The sequence below is a fragment of the Oryzias latipes genome, chromosome 8 (assembly GCF_053564925.1).
Source record: "Oryzias latipes strain Hd-rR chromosome 8, Olatipes_Hd-rR_3.1".
NCBI classification, from domain to species: domain Eukaryota; kingdom Metazoa; phylum Chordata; class Actinopteri; order Beloniformes; family Adrianichthyidae; genus Oryzias; species Oryzias latipes.
In genome coordinates this window covers 16,706,745-16,723,289 of record NC_136244.1, presented here as the reverse complement: position 1 = coordinate 16,723,289, position 16,545 = coordinate 16,706,745, and the positions used below count along the sequence as shown (strand labels likewise).

Genomic DNA, 16,545 nt, shown 5'->3' with positions numbered 1-16,545 from the left:
AACTTAACCCTTGTGGTATCCTGTGACCCCACCCTTACATTGACATGTTCTCCCTACCATGACAAAGGTGGATAAAGGTGGAAAGATTTCATGTAATCCATGGACACCAGTGAAGATCACAAGGATTGCTAGGATAACTAGGATAACTAGGTTAACTTTTGCAACACCTACCAAAGACCACCAGTTTTTCTTCAAGCAGTTTCCAATGTAAGCTAAGTGACCCTTGTGCTATCCTAGGCACTTTAACGTTGGGAGTTGGGTCATCTAGACCCACTAGACAGACAGTGCGCTGAACCTTTTTTCTTCAATGATTTGTGATCTTCACTGGTTTCCATGGATAACATGAAATCTTTCCACCTTTATCCACCATTGTCATGGTAGGGAGAACATGTCAATGAAAGGGTGGGGTCATCTAAGATAGCACAAGGGTTAAGAAGTGTTTCTCTGTGACTGAATGTTTACCTGTACAGTGTGTTTTGTTTTGCCTGAGAGGTCTGGGTTGGGCTCCAACAGATCCTTGTGACCCTAAAAAAATGAGGAATTGCATGGCTGCACGTGCACCAAATGCATTTTTGAGTTGTAGACAACTCTCCGGACAAAGGCAGTGAAAGATTGCATGAACCTTTAAAGAAAAAAAGAAAAAATGCCTTTCCGTGACCCAGCCAAAGCCAATAACACTCTCCATTAAGCAGACATGTCACAACCCAGCCCAACCACGAAAGAAAAACGTCCCAAGAGGAAAAACTGGGTTCACTGTAAGGTGAAAACTTTATGTGGACAGAAAGTCTGCTAGAATTTGACAAAAACATAAAAACAGAAGCACTTCTGGTAACATTTCTGCAGACACAGTAACGGAAGAAAATGCAGTAAGTACCTTGTGCTATCCCAGGCACTTTAACATTGGGAGTTGGGTCATCTTGACCCACTAGACAGTGTCCTGAACCTTTTTCCTTCAATGATTTGTGATCTTCACTGGTGTCCATGGATTACATGAAATCTTTCCACCTTTATCCCCCTTTGTCATGGTAGGGAGAACATGTCAATGTAAGGGTGGGGTCATCTAAGATAGCACAAGGGTTAAAAAAAAACTTGAAATGTCTGATGCTTCAAAGCAGACAAAACTGTGAAAACTATAAAGATAATCTGATGATACAAGCATGCATGACTCCCAGTGGCACCTTTCTCATGTTTATTGATTAAACCTAAAACTGAAGCAGCATGAAATGAATCTTGAAGTGTAGACTCACACAACGTCTTCTCAAATTTATCAAGTTCAATAAAGCTGACTGGATAATCTGAAGATAAATCACTCAGTAGTTCCAGATGACAAAATGTGTTGGGACATAAAATGATTTTATTATCTGAACATAAATTCAATGGTAGAAACTTATTCAGGAAGAGATTTTAGTCAGAATCCAGTGGCTTCGTCAAACTTCTTTTAGGTTTTGTTACTCATGACAAGATGCCTGTAAAAAATACACAATGCAAAGAAACATATTCAGGTGAAGAAAGACATTTGAAGTGTTTAGTAGATCCGGAATAAACAGCAAATTACCTCAATCTTGCTAAATTATTATTATTATTATTACTATTATTTTTTTTAAATAACTTTATTGCACATTATGCCATTTTACAAGGATGTACTTTAGGTATGCAATAAAAAAAAAAACAAATGCAAATATCAAATACACAAATGTAACAAACATGAGAACAAGAATAGAAATTGAAATAAGCCAAAATCTACAAGAAAATACTAAATCTATCACATACAGACAATGTTCTGATTGCTTTTTGCTTCTCTGAATTTCGAATACTGTTGATATACTGATTTAAATCAGAAAGGAATACAGTGAAACAGGGTTTTCTACCAGAAAATTTACATTTATGAATATGAAATTTGGCCAAAATGAGTAAAAGATTTAAAAGTAAACCAGAGTCCTTTTGCATATTTTTAATATTAGACCCAACAAGACATCTTTCCAGAATAAAACAAAACAAGAATCAATTTTATCATTAATTAAATCACAAATCTTCTGCCAAAACACTGTAACTTTGGAACAATACCAGAAAAGATGGATAACTGTTTCAGGGGAATTACAACCAAAACTATAGTGTGTCAATGTTTAATCTAAATCTGTTTTGAATAAACATTTTAGCTGGGTAAATACTATGGATAATCTTAAAAGTAACTTCTTTAACCTTATTGGTGATTAAAAATGTATTGGGTGTTTGCCAAATCTCCTTCCATGCAATATCTTCAACAAACATGTACCAATAAGACATTCTACGAGGTAGTGAAACAATGTTCTTTTGAAATAATGTTCTTATGGATGTATTGTTTTTCCTGGGATAACCAGTCAGACATATTTTCCCCACAGGAGTATTTATGGAAGAGAGCAGGAAAGGCTCCTCAACATTAACTCTGTGTTGGAATTTAAACAGCATGCATGCATACACCAGAGGGAATAGCTCCAAACACATATTCTAAAGGGGGAACAGGGAAGTTAAATTTAAATAGAAATTCCTCATAAGTTAAAAGTAAGCCCTGGTTGTTAAATAATTGATACACAAAAATAATCTTATTTTGAAACAACTGTTCTATGAAAAGTGATTTGCGTTTGTATAAAATGTTATTCCAGATAGAATATTTGTGAGGTGAAAATTTGTGTTTGTATGCAAGTATGAGGTTTTTGGCACAAATGGAACCTCATAGTCAAATACCTACAGAAACAGTGTGAATTTTTAAAAAATACTGCTTTTTCAAATAAAATAAAATAATATCACTTCTTATTTTAAAGTCGTGTAGTTATATCATCAGATATAATTTAAATATTGGATATTTGGTTTCAGACGACATGATGTGCAGTGGATAAAAGTCCAATATTATATTTATTTCTACACCTTAATGAATGTTTTGGTTTTCATCAAAGATAATATAAGTGAAGGGTTGTTACTTTGTAATTCAAATATTTTTTTAACCATACCTACAGTAATTTTTTTTACATTACCACAGTTATGATAAAGTAATACTACTCTGACTTGAGTACATTATTTGAGATGTTCTGATTTTCTCAGCTTAACACTTGGCTTTTCCTGCCTGTGCACTTTCTGTGTCACCTCATTGCAAATATAGACCTGACTGAGTGTGACACAGTTTTTCCCGGGTATTGTTGTTAACTATAACAACTTAAGTGTTGTGTCAATCATCAATCAAAAGGCAAGCACATAACCTTTATGTTTTACAAAACTCCCCCACCCCTCTTCTCTTTCTCGCCTCTACTTTGTGACATCGGGCTCAAAGTGGGATTTTCAAAATAAAACTACAGTTAAATTAATTTTACATATGATTGCATACGTTTACATGTGTTCACACCATAATATGTTTCCAATTTGTAAAAACAAAAAATTAAGTAAAAAAGAAGCACACTGTAAAAAAAGGATTAAGACTAATCTGGATAAAGCCCATTTATTGAAAAACAATTTTAAAGGGTTTTCATTTATTTATTTATTTTTGCTACTTCAATTATGAAACTGCAACTGTTGTGTTTTAGGAATTAATAAAAAATGTTGATATTGATAAGAAGCAGTCTAAATGTGCAATAAATACACTACCTGTTGGTTCACAAAGCGCACCTGAACTATAATAAGGCTGAATTTAAAACTGAGGTAAAAAGGATTTTGGTTTAAGATTCTGAGGTATCCAGTAAACTTGGGAGTTATTATTTGTTTACGGCCAAAAATACCTAAAAAGCCTTATACTGTGGTTAGATGCACTATCAATGCAACACATGCAACATCCATCCATCCACCTTCTGAACCTGTTGAGCCAACCGTCTACTGTTGGGCAAAGGCGGGATCCACCCTTAACGGGGTGGCCGTGGTGCAGCGGTAGGGCAGTCAACCCATGATCATAAGATTGCAAGTTCAAATCCCGCCTTGAACACCAGGTTCAAATCCCACCTTTAACGCCCATGAGTCAAAGTGTCCTTGGGCAAGACACTGAACTGCACCTTGCCTCTGGTGGTAAGCAGGCACCTGTGTGTGACTGCAAAGCACTTTGTCCTTGTAGGTAGAAAAGCACTATATAAGTATACACCATTTACCATTCATTCCACCCTTAACAGGTTGCTAGTCTGCAACATAAATTAAACAACTTATAATAATATCATTCTTACAGTTTTACAACAAAATTAAATGTTTACACACAACCGCTGTGTTGGTGAATGCTTGAAATGGTTTCTTCACATTTAGGAGACTTTATGTCCAAAACTCTACCTGATAAGTAAATAATCTGACCCAAGATTTTAGAACATAACCATTGAAAGAGATTGTGCCAATATTTGTTTACATTTTTTTGATTGGACATTCCTGGCTAAAATTGGTCTACAAAAACCTTATACAAAATATCCGATTACATTTATTATAACTAATTAATCCATATTGGCCCATCCTATATAGACACGCCCCTGCTGCCATGTAATTGAGCACAAAGGAGTTTTATTGTGAAAAGCCAAAGCGGATACAGTCTTTCCTTCTCTCTCCCTCTCCGTCGCTCACACACAAACACTAACACACACACGCCCACAGTCACTTCTCCCGGTTGCTTGCAGAAGATGGTGGTGTCTGCCTCCTGCTGACATTCGTCCACGAGCTCGGAAAGCGCGCGGAGCATTTCAGCTGAACCTCGTGCTCAAAATGGTTGGACGACGAGTTGTGGTGGCTGTGTGGACGGCACGTGGGGCGAAACTGTCACATTAGTCTCGGATTAAAGGTGGAGCGATTATTTGGAGGGGGGGTTATGACAACGTTTCCCCCCTCATTCCTTCCAGGTCGATCAAAGTGTCTGGATCAAAGCGGCGCTCTGCCTTAACCTGTGAGACTGAGGTGTGGGGGGGAGGATGCAGAGAGAGGGAGGGGGGGCCCTTTAATCACCTGCACCCGTCTGGCTTTTTCAAAGGGAGACCAGGCTGTCAAAGTTTTTAATTTTTTTTTTCCAAATTAACAGAAGGAGCAGCAGACCTCTTCCTCGCCTGCCTTTTCCTTTCCCCCCTCCCCTTTTCCTTCCTGTGGACGCACGCGGGACAATCTAGGTTGGTGACATGTGGTGTGACTGGATTATACCAAAGAGGCATTGATGCAATTTTGAAACTGAAATTGCAGCAATAAATCCACACATTTTTTTTCGAAACCTGCGACTTTGTGGACACTGGAGGGTTTGGAATGAAAACCCTAGTCAGTTTTTATACCTACAGTTCCAACCAGGCCTTATGGGAATGATTATGTGGGTTTTTTCTTAAGCCTCGAAACCATTTTTTACACTAGTCTTCCTAATATAAATATTTTTTGTTGTTGTTGACTATGGTTTATATGCCTTTTGCTCTGTTTTATACACAAAAAAGGTCTTGTTCTGCAAATATTTTTGTTTATGCTCCATGGAAATGAAGTGACACAAAGAGGCAATAATAATAGAACAGACTGGAAAAAGTATTAACTGTTTTATGAGGATATATGGTGACGCCTCCCTTTTCCCAAATTATTCGGTACTTTTTTTTTAACTCTACTTTCTATTTGAGGCAGTGTTTCAAAATTTTTCCAATGAGCAAAGCAAAGTGTGGGCTGCTGAGTTGACTTGGACTGGAACAGAGTGCACTGCAAGTAAACCTTGCCGTCTCAAGTGCTTCAAAACAGACGGGAATGTAGAGGAATGCAGGCATTGACGTCAAGAGGTGCAATAATGAACTACTCAAAAACCCTGGATGGTCTGCTTGCCTTGCTACAGCCAAAACCCCTCATGTTTTTGTTTGTGCTCTGTTTCACGCTTCTCTCAATGCCCTGCTATAGTCTGCACACTTTGCCTTACTTTTTCATCCATGTTTTCATGTAAATGACTGTGCCTTTTTCATCGTTTTTGAGACCTGGATAGAGAAAGACCCAACATGGCATCACCCCAACATCAGCAGTTGCTGCCTCACCACACAGAGGTGAGCTGTAACTCCAGTGGAGATGGGGGAGTCTCAGTGAAAATTGGCGGCAGTGTCAAGCACAAGCATGGAATTGGGCCGCTGGGTTCAATCGGAGGAGGCTTTATCGTGGGAGCCAAGCACTGCAAATATAGCATTTCTTCCAGCTGCAGCTCTGGAGAGTCTGGAATGAAGAGGACAGTGGTCAAGAATTTTCGAGCTCAAAGGAAGATGCCTCAACTTTTCGAGAGATCTGCAGGCCATTTCTGGGATCCGAAGTTTGACTCCTCTATCCTAGAGGAGGCCTGTAGGGAACGTTGTTTTCCTCAGACCCAGCGGCGCTTCCGCTATGTGCTCTTTTACCTGGCGGCTGCTGCCTTTCTTTGGGGATTGTACTTTGCTGCCAACCCTTCCCGCTGTGACAGGGTGGTGTTTCTTCTTCCCATCGCTTCTTTCTTCATTTTCTGTTTTCTTATCTTTCTTCTAACTTTCACCAGGCTTTACTCTCGTTGCTACAATCAGGCATCGCTGCTGCTCATTCTTGTAACATTCATCCTGACCCTGGCTCCCCAGATTCAGACATTTAGCTTCAAAGAAGATGTGGAAGAATTTAGTGTTGTGGAGACATTCTACAACCATTCCATTGATGCATCTGTGGGTAATTTGACCATAACCCGGTGTCTATCTCCTGTAGGCACCTTTTCCCTTTGCATTGAAGTTCTACTATTGCTGTACAGCGTTCTGCATGTCCGACTGTACGCTTCTGTACTGCTTGGGTTACTCTACTCTGTGGTTTTTGAGAGTTTGGGCTGGATGCACCTGAGCCAGGTAGATGGAGACCAGAGCTCAGAGTGGGCGACATTAACATGGTTGGGACCAGCCAAAGCCTTGCTCCATCTCTGCGCTCATGCCATTGGGATGCATCTATTCATCATGTCTGAGGTGCGATCACGCAGCACTTTTCTTAAAGTGGGACAAGCCATCATGCATGGCAAAGATCTGGAGGTGGAGAAGGCTTTGAAGGAGCGTATGATCCATTCTGTCATGCCCAGACTTGTGGCTGATGAATTGATGAAGCAGAGCGACGAGGACATTGGGGATAACTCTGCAAAGCGATACTCCACAAGTGGGGCAGCTGCCGTCATCTCCAGCCCAAAAAGCAACAAACGTAAGAAAACCTCCATCCCAAGAGGCCAGATCATCTTCAGACCCTTCAACATGAAACGGATGGAGCCAGTCAGCATCCTCTTTGCAGACATCGTGGGCTTCACTAAAATGTCTGCCAACAAATCTGCCCATGCCCTTGTGGGGCTTTTGAATGACTTGTTTGGGCGTTTTGATAGACTTTGTGAGATCACGGGGTGTGAAAAGATCAGTACTTTAGGAGACTGCTATTACTGTGTAGCCGGATGTCCAGAACCCAGACCAGATCATGCCTACTGCTGCGTAGAGATGGGCTTAGGCATGATTCAGGCGATTGAGCAGTTCTGCCAGGAGAAGAGGGAAATGGTCAACATGAGGGTGGGGGTTCACACTGGCACGGTGCTGTGTGGCATCCTGGGCATGAAGCGCTTCAAGTTTGACGTTTGGTCAAATGACGTTAATTTGGCCAATCTGATGGAGCAGCTGGGAGTGGCTGGAAAGGTCCACTTATCACAGGCTACCGCCAAGTTCCTGGATGACCGGTACCGGCGTGAAGACGGACAGGTTGTTGAAAGGATTGGACCAAGTGTGGTGGCGGATCAACTCAAAGGTAAGAAAATTGTACAAGTCTTGTGAGAACCATGTTTGTTTCATTTTGAATTTTTTTTATTTATGTGTAATAAAAGAAGGTTTTGGAATGTATCTAGTACATCAACTGAACTGAAGCAGATCATTTACTTTATCGAGGTTGATGTGAGGTTCAAGCACCACTTATCTTAGTTGTGTTTGAAGTGCTGGCAGGGGACTGAGTTTGTTATCAGTCATATCTTTGGTGTTTGTACTAGATGCACGAATCACATTTTAGGCACCATCTTCCCTATCCTTCCTGCCACTCAGTTCCTTCCTTTTTTTCTTCACTCAATTACACCGTCCTCCAGACGTCCCCAATGTGTTCCATTCTCTTAACCTTCCCCAAACATCAAAGGTTGCCTCACAACCTAATACATGTCACTTTGTCTAAATGAGACTCGCCTGCAGCATCTTCTTTACCTCTTTACTGCCTCCAAACGGCTTCATTCAGCTTTTTATACATTCATGCAAATCACTCAAGACGGACTAAATGTGGGTTTAATGGGTCTTTTTTTGTCATTGGAAGCTGGCCGATCCATTATCCTTCATTGAAACTGAAGTGACTGCATCCCACTAAAGGTAGTGCAGATGGTGCTCACCTGCCCTTTTGCATTAACATTCCGGATAATTCTGCCTGGAGACTGCTTGTCTGATTTTGACCGCTGCACTTTTGACAAGGATTAGAAGGAGCCGAGAGTTTGCACACACTAGCAATTTAAGTGTGCACATGAATAATTTGGAATGCATACATTCAGATTTCTTTTCCTTAACACACCCACTAGACTTTTTCAAAGAAGTATTGGCTCATTCTGTCAGCTAAAGAATAGTGTAGAAGTGTTTTGTTTACAGGCCAGTCATAATGATTTATAGGTCTGCTTTTTCTCTTCATCTCTTAGATTAATGTAGGAGGACTAGTCCTGTTGCTCCTGTTTTCTATTGGAAAGATGAATGTGTGTCTCTTAATGTAGCTGACCTCTTCTGTTTCAGTCTACTTCTTGTTCTTGAGGGCTTTTTTCTGTCTTTTATCACCCCGCCTTCACGTGTAGTTAGACGCCCATGAAGATCCTCTCCCTGTAGATTTTCTGTGCTGGTAAGAAAACTGGCTGTCAAGAGACAGTTGCTCCAGAGTGCTGTAAAATTCCCTTGGCTATCTGTCTCCATCTTTGTAAATCATCTGAGTTAACATTGCAGCCAGGCATGGATCCGAGCCGGGTTCGGAGCCTGCTGCCTGAAGTAAATTGCTGTGTTGAAGACACGGGTAACAATGCAGCTGTCATCAGTTATGGCCTGTCTTTTTAATTGGTATCTGATGCTTCATGAACCGCATTTGCTACTGTAAATTTTCTTGTCTGATGCATAGGTGCAAGGTTTTGAATGTTTTTCTACTTTGTTTTTTTTATGTTGCAGAGGTTTACTTGAAGAGCAGACATGGTCAGTGGGCTGTTCCCCTTGGTTGAAGCTGTGATTTAGAATTAAAGAGAAATGTGATTAACTAAACACAACAACAAAGTTGGGATATAAAACCAAAATCTATGGAACTCATTAAAATGGTAAAAAAAAAAAAAAGAATTATGGTTAGTTAAAGACCCAATCTTTAATTCAATCTGCAGGCAACAAGCTCCCCGCTCTGCTCCATTACGATGGATCCACTTGCAGACAAATAGATCCATGTACGTTTTCATTTTCCTCATTTGAGCTGGCATCCAACTCAAACCTTTATGGCTATATAACTCCCATATTGCTCGCCATTTTTGTTGCAAAGTTAGCTTGGGGTTGTGAGGGTCTGTAAACTAGAAGGAGAACATGTAAACAAAGGGATGATGGGAAAGCCTACTCCGCGCCAACAGAGGCAAATTTCTGATAAACTAAATTGAATACTTGTTCATATGTTGTGCTAAAATACTATAATCCTCCTATGTTTCATAAATTAAATATAATAGGCATCAATGTGTTACCGTAATGAAGCGTACATGTATTTAGTCTATTATTATCTGCTCCCATTTTATGATTTCCCTTTCAAGAGAAAATCTCTGTTCTTGTTCCTGTATTTTGTTCAAAAAAATTCTCCAGAAAGTGCAACTTCTATTCCGGTGCAATTTTTTTTATTTTTTTTTTTTTTTTATTATTACGCATTTTTTTGACAGCTGCAATTCATACGCTGGAGTTACTTATAAGCCAAAAAAATACAGTAATTGTTTATTAAAAAAAATCATCTTTGAACCTTTGCTCAGATAATTTCAGTTTCTGTGCCACAAAGTGGAGAAAAAAATACTTTTATATAAGGGTGAAGTTGAAAAAAAAACAGCCTGAGTGGTCTGGTTAATAAATTATTAGCAGCTGTAATTTGGAAAATTAAAAAAGATAATCATGCCCATTTAATCCTCTGGGAGGACTGAGTAATATGCCCCACTTTTCAATCTGAAATGGTTCACATACTGAAGCCTTTTCTGTGTGAATCCATGCATGTGTGTGTGTGTGTGTGTGTGTGTGTGTGTGGGCAGCACACAATTTCACATCGTGTTGTTTAGTGCATTTCCTTTACTGGAATGGTGCTCTATGTTTAGTCCAATTCCCTGGAAAGTACCTGTCTGTTTTTTTACTTGGCGCTTAATGCAGAGTGATGGTACCTGCCATGCTTGTTATGATTATTGTGCAGAAACCATAAAAATAGATCTAACACAGTTTTCTTCTCTTTGAGAAACAATTTTTACAAACGGATAAAACCCAGTAAAAGTTTAGATGTAGTTCACTTAAGATTTGTCTAATAACTATAAATACTGTAGATGAAATATAAATGAAAGTATGTAAACAGCATTGTGACATTTATGCTACTTTGGGCTTAATGGCTTACACTATGCAGGTAATGTAGGTCCTCTTTGCTGCTTGCAACTTACTTGCTCTGACAGCATTTCTTCTGCTTTAAGGCAATTTATTCTTGACTCAGACAGCTTCTTTATTTATTTATTTATTTGATCTTAAAACTGCCGCCCTGCATTAATGGACAGGTTCCACACTGTTTCTACCTTTCACATTTACACAAGGATTGTTAGAAAAGTTTGCAAAGCAATTCAGAAGAAGGAAAAACTATAAAACTGTAATATAATTTGAAGATTGAATAAACCATTCTTAAAAATCTCTTTAATAATCAGGAATCTGCAGATTATCAGACCAATTTTATACGTTGAAGCCCTCACTTTCCAGTCCCAAATATGATGCCAACCAGTAAAAAAAATAAATTGTTGAATATTAAATGACAATATGCTGTTTAAAGAGGGAGCGATTTCCCATTGACTCTACACCAATGATAAAACTATGTACAGCATGGTGTCAAAAACTTCTAAAATTTATTTTATATTCTGTATTGGTGAAAACTCCCTTAAGGGATGGATTTCTTTTGTTTTATCGACTGTTTTGATTTAAATCTGTTTGTAATTTGGGGGTGTTTATGAGTGGGAGGGAGGTGAAGCTAACAATGCATTCAGCTAAACTGCATTCAGGTTTGGTTTTCACCCATCAGAATCCAGTTGGCAGTGTTAGAGATTATTGTTTACATATTTGTGCTTTACATTGATAGCAAGAACCAAGTTACCACTCCCTAACTAAGTGCCAGTTGAGTGGGAGGTGTCAGCGTGGTTCGTGCATATGTCGGAAGCAGACAGTGAACTTGGTTATGGCATTTGCTAAGGATACAACACTTTTAGATCGAAACTTGAGCTGTATGTTACACCATTAAACCGAATTGTGGGGAAAGAGAATCGTTGCATCCCTTGCATTTATAAACTCAAATATCCAGGATTATCTCACAGAAGAACAAAAGTTGGGAGGCTAAGTTTCCAATATGTCCAAACCAGAGATTTTGTTAACGTTTAATAAACCTGAAAAGCAGAAAGTCTATATTTTTGTTACTTATGTGCAGGTAAACACATCTATTCCTGATGGGAAAACATATTTAGTACCTCAACTACACGCATATCATCTATTTACAGTTTTTTTTAGTATATTATTCTGCAGTAAAGTTCTCCGCATGAGTTTAGTGTCAAGTAAATATGCAAGAAAATGCATCTCTGCATGACGGCTCATTGTGTGGCACCATACTCTATTTTCATGACTTCATCAAGGTGGAGATGTTTTAAGTTGTAACTGTTACGTATTATCATAACAAAGTCGTGCAGTTAAACAGAATCCTGCTGAAATCACTTTCCTTTCTTGCCTTGTGGTGAATTTCTAATTAATCTCCCTGGCTAAGGTGATTAATGTTAGTAATTCCCCATCTCCGTATCTTCTCACACTGACCGGATGTTATCCTGACCCTCAATTACATCAGCTGCCTTCCAGTCAGGCGTAATGAGTAAATGATATTCATACAGACTGTCCTGGCTTTGTTTTATTTTTAAAAAAAGGACGAGAAACGCTTTTATGTGGGTTAGATGTCAAAGAAAAATGGAGATCAGAGGATGTTATGCGCATAAAACAAGAGGATGTCTGTCATGGTTGACAAAAATGATGAATTGAATTTGCTGTCCTGTCGCATTTAAGATCCACAGTTGGCAAAAGTGATGACATAATGATGGTATCTTTGCTTTAATGTTGTAATATTTCTGTATTTTCTGAGATTTTCTTTCACATTTGCATATCTGTCCCTTTTAACATTGCAGTCCGCCTGGGCTGTTCTGTTCTACAATATGTGCCAGAGGCTCAGTCCTATAAAAGCGGTTAGATATGAACTCACAAGTGACAAACAGCTGAACCCGAGTTCGAACTGAGGCTTCATATAGAACAGAAAAGTAAAGTTTGTGACATCATGTTCTCTATAGAGTAATGCACAAGCAGCATGCTTCCCTCTACAAGCTGGTAGGGTAATCTTTGTTTGAGTTGTGAATGAACTTGCTTTATCATAGTGTGAAGATGCTGGTAACAACTTGGCACAGCGCTACACCTACTAGGATGCAGGTTCTGGTTCAAAATGTGTGTGTGGGTGAGGTGTTCACAAAGAAGAAAACAAAAGAATCAAAACTTCATTTAACAAAAACATTTTTTTTATTTTGATGTAAAATGCTTGTTGTCTAACAAATTGTCATACTTACAGAAAACATGTGACAAGATTTTGGTTTTGTGGTAGAAAAATAAGCAGTTTTGAACTTGTTACTCTTAAGCTATGTTCACACCTTCCTCGGCAACGTGTGTTCAAGCGACCACTTTTAATGTAAAGTCGTTGTAAATGAGTGTAAATAAGATTGTCGGGCTTCTGCGTTCCAAACTCTTGCGTTCAGGCATCGTAATGCAAGTTTCTACAATCGTTTTCAATCTCTATGATCATTGAATGCGGAAATCAAACCAGGTCGAACTTTGACCAATCAGGAACTTGGATTTGGGAGTGATGAATGAATGACGTCCCTTTTAATTGACAGAATTTTTGAAAGTGCGTCACATGTCCGGTGTTAATGTAGAGATCGACATTTGCTGATGCTCCGTGTCTTCCACTCTGCAGCACTTGACAAAATCTTAAATAGGTTGACTTTTGCCTCCTTATATGAACTCAGCTGCCAGCAATCAAAATTTCTGTCTAGACTCTCCATCTCAAATCAGTTTGCACGCACAGCATTCAGCCCACCTGTAGAAACAGAAAAAGAGGCAGAAAACCTTCAGCAGACATGTATGTGCATGGATATGGTAAAAGCTGCAACAACGTTTGTGTACAATTAAATGAGTAGTAAGCAGATAATAGGATTACTGCTAAAATCCTCTCTGAGCTCTGTAGTGGCCTTTTTGCCTTAGGTTTTAGGAGTTTAATATGATTGGACAGCTGCACAGAGGCTGCGAAAAGAGCGAAGCACCCAGTTAGAGCCCTAGACTGCAATATTGAATCACAGTGACCAAGGTTTGACTGGAGCACCTTTTCGCTGCACAGTAGATTACACCTCCACCTGGAGAGTAATGGTGTAATACATCACACTGCAATGCACAGCTCTTTGATTTTTTTTTTTTCACCACGCATTATGGCTCAGAGAAGCATGACGCTGAAGCCCGCAGCAATTTCATATCAATTTCTATCTTTTTTGCCCTTCTAAACAAGTTTGCAACGCACCAACACTCAGTCATAGAAAAAGAGAGCTGTTGAAGGTGTGTAATGCTGTGATAAGCTGTGGTTTTATAGATGTGATTGTGTAGATTAGCCACCTTGTGAAACAGTGGCTCAGCAGTTTTGTAAAGCTTGTGCTTATTCTAGATAAATCCACACTAATTGTGCATTGCACAGTAAGCAACAGAAAGTGTTTTACTGAGATAGTGTGACACCTAAACTCAAGATGTTTTAGTTTCTCCCACATGTCTAGATTGGTATCAAATCTTATTGAACTGGAACCTAAGGAAAACCAGTTCCTCTGAGCTCACTGTATGACTGCTTGGTTTACTCTAAACATGGGACCATTAGGTTGAAAAATGTAAATGATGTAAATCTTAATTAGAGCAAAGGCTAAATTGGAAGTATTGATAGGTAAAACGGTTTATAGACCACAGCAATTTCCATCCAAAGGGAGTCGGTAGAATTCAGGTCTTAATTTTATGCTGGTGGGATCAGTTTAGCTACATACACTCCGGACATTTGGTGCGCGATCAAGAAGGCGGCAAAAGCTCGTTTACTCCGTGGTGTTCACACTGGACACGCAGGGAGGGGCTTCTTTTTCTTTTTATTTTTATTTTTCTTCTTCTTCTTCTTTCTCTCCTATTTTTTCGTACATGTTCACCACCTACAGTCGGAAGAGGCTTGGTGTGAAATGTCGAAGCAGTGCAAATCTTGCTGCAGGCTTTTTCTTTCTTTCGATATATGAAAGACTTGGTGTCATATAATCCCAGCCAGGCACAAACCGCAATCATCAAATTCTCCTCCATGATTCATTTTCAAACGATTTGACATTTTGGTGAATTAAAAGCAACACCATCGATTGGTCAATACCAAATACGAGTCCCAGATTGGCCAAAGGTCGACCTGGATTAACTTGCTACGCACGTTCAATGGCCGTGCGTTTCGTTCGTAGAGCCCAAAAACGATCATTGAAACTTGTGTAGCTACGCATGAACACAAGTTTTTTTAAGATGTAAGCCCTAAATGCATGTTAATGTGCATTTACATAGACTTTTTTAATTGAAAGTGGTTGTTTGAACATGCATTGCTGAGGACGGTGTGAATGTAGCTTTAGGCAGACTGTAAGATTTTGAGCTTGTAAACATTTGTACTTTTAATGCTACTTTGTGCAAATGTCTTACTGTAAAACAGCATTAGACTAAGGGCAACGGTGTCAAACTCAGTGAGACGGAGAAATGGACTGCACCTTGGTGTTAAAGCCGCTCTGTTAGCTTTCTTTGAAAAGTCGGTTTAATGATTGTTATGGTAATGAAATGGGTCGATGCTGTGTTCTGATGTTTGTAGGTGACCCATGACAGACATTTCTGTTAACAGCTATACAACTCAAAGAGGCTGTTAGCAAGGAATGGAGGAAATGAATGCCCAATAGGTGATAATAATTACCCTACCAGACTAAGGAACTGATGGTTCAATTTCTGCCCTCAACAGAAACTGTCGTGTGTCCTTGGACAAGACGCTTTAGACCGCGTTGTCCTTGAAGCACGTGAGACAAGAGAACAGCTTGTAGACTAATAAATAAACACCCCGGACAAAAGCATGTTAACTGTACACTTTCCCTGCGGGACAAAACAAGGACTCAAGTAAACCTCATCACCTCGGAAACAACAGGAACTCCTTACAGACACAAACAAAGCCGTTTATAGTTTGAAAGAAACATGTCTCCTATGTCTTATGGAAATAAACCTGAAAACACAAAAGCTAGGAGTTGAGATGTAAATATGCAAGCAGGAGTCTGAAGAGTGCTGCTTCTTAAGGATTGTGAAACAGGGCTTTTAGTGCACCTGCACTTCACTGCAAGGACATTTCGCATCTGCAGCAACACGCACAAAAACCTGCACATACTCTTTATTTCATCTCTGGGCGTGCAAAGGCTAATTGCCATGGCAACAGCCTATTGAAATGGACAAGTCATCTGGCCCATTTTAGATGTTAGAACTCTAGCTTTTGCAGAAAGGGGGTCAAATGGACTTGACTAATCAATTGTTGACTTTCAGATTTTTGTTGAGGAAAGTCCTACAGACAAAGATAGAAGTGTCGCAATTTCCCTTCAGCGGGTCATTTAGGAGCAGACTCCTTCACAGATACAAATTGCTCATTGCCACTCAAATAGGTGTAAACACTGGAAAAAGTGCAAGTAAAGCTCTCCTCATGTCACTGAGTAAGTGTTTTTTTTCCCTTTAGATCTCTTCTGGTATAGTGTGTGTTGTGTTTGGACTAAAGGAAGCTGTGCTGATGAATAGCTTTCATGAGTCACCGATGCCTTCTGAGCCCCTTTCCTTTGCGATCAAGGGTACAGAAAATGCCAGCGCTCCTCTAAACAGCCTCGCGCTTGCCTTTACTGACGCTGACAGATGGAGCTCACGCTTAAGGTGACATCCAACCACGTCTTACTCTGTCCACTGCACAGACCTCTGTCATGGACACTTAATTTTGCTGTTTAAGGGCGATAACGGCAAACACCCACACAGGCAGGCAGTCCCACTCAGTTTATGGTTGTGGGCTGTAGTGCCTGGTTGGAGTGTGCAGCAGAAGGGAGCGTGTAATAAATGCTCGTATGCATTATGAATGAGTGAAGATGAAGAGCAGCCCGTGCCTACTGCTATACGCACCACAGGTTTGGGCATGCTGTAGAAGTGTAGGCCTATCTCTTGTGTTTTTGTGTTTTATCAT

At 39.6% G+C, this 16,545-nt stretch overlaps 1 protein-coding gene across 2 annotated transcripts in view; it reads left to right on the top strand.

Annotated features, from left to right (window-relative positions):
* The first annotated feature begins 4,517 nt into the window (after positions 1 to 4,517).
* The window catches only part of adcy9b (adenylate cyclase 9b), a 32,139-nt gene continuing 20,111 nt past the window's right edge, over positions 4,518 to 16,545 (top strand). For both annotated transcript variants that reach the window (XM_011478182.4, XM_011478180.4), the window contains exon 1: positions 4,518 to 7,713. In XM_011478182.4, the coding sequence (XP_011476484.1) occupies positions 5,937 to 7,713 (1,777 nt within the window). In that variant the 5' untranslated portion in view covers positions 4,518 to 5,936. The remainder of the gene's footprint in view (positions 7,714 to 16,545) is intronic.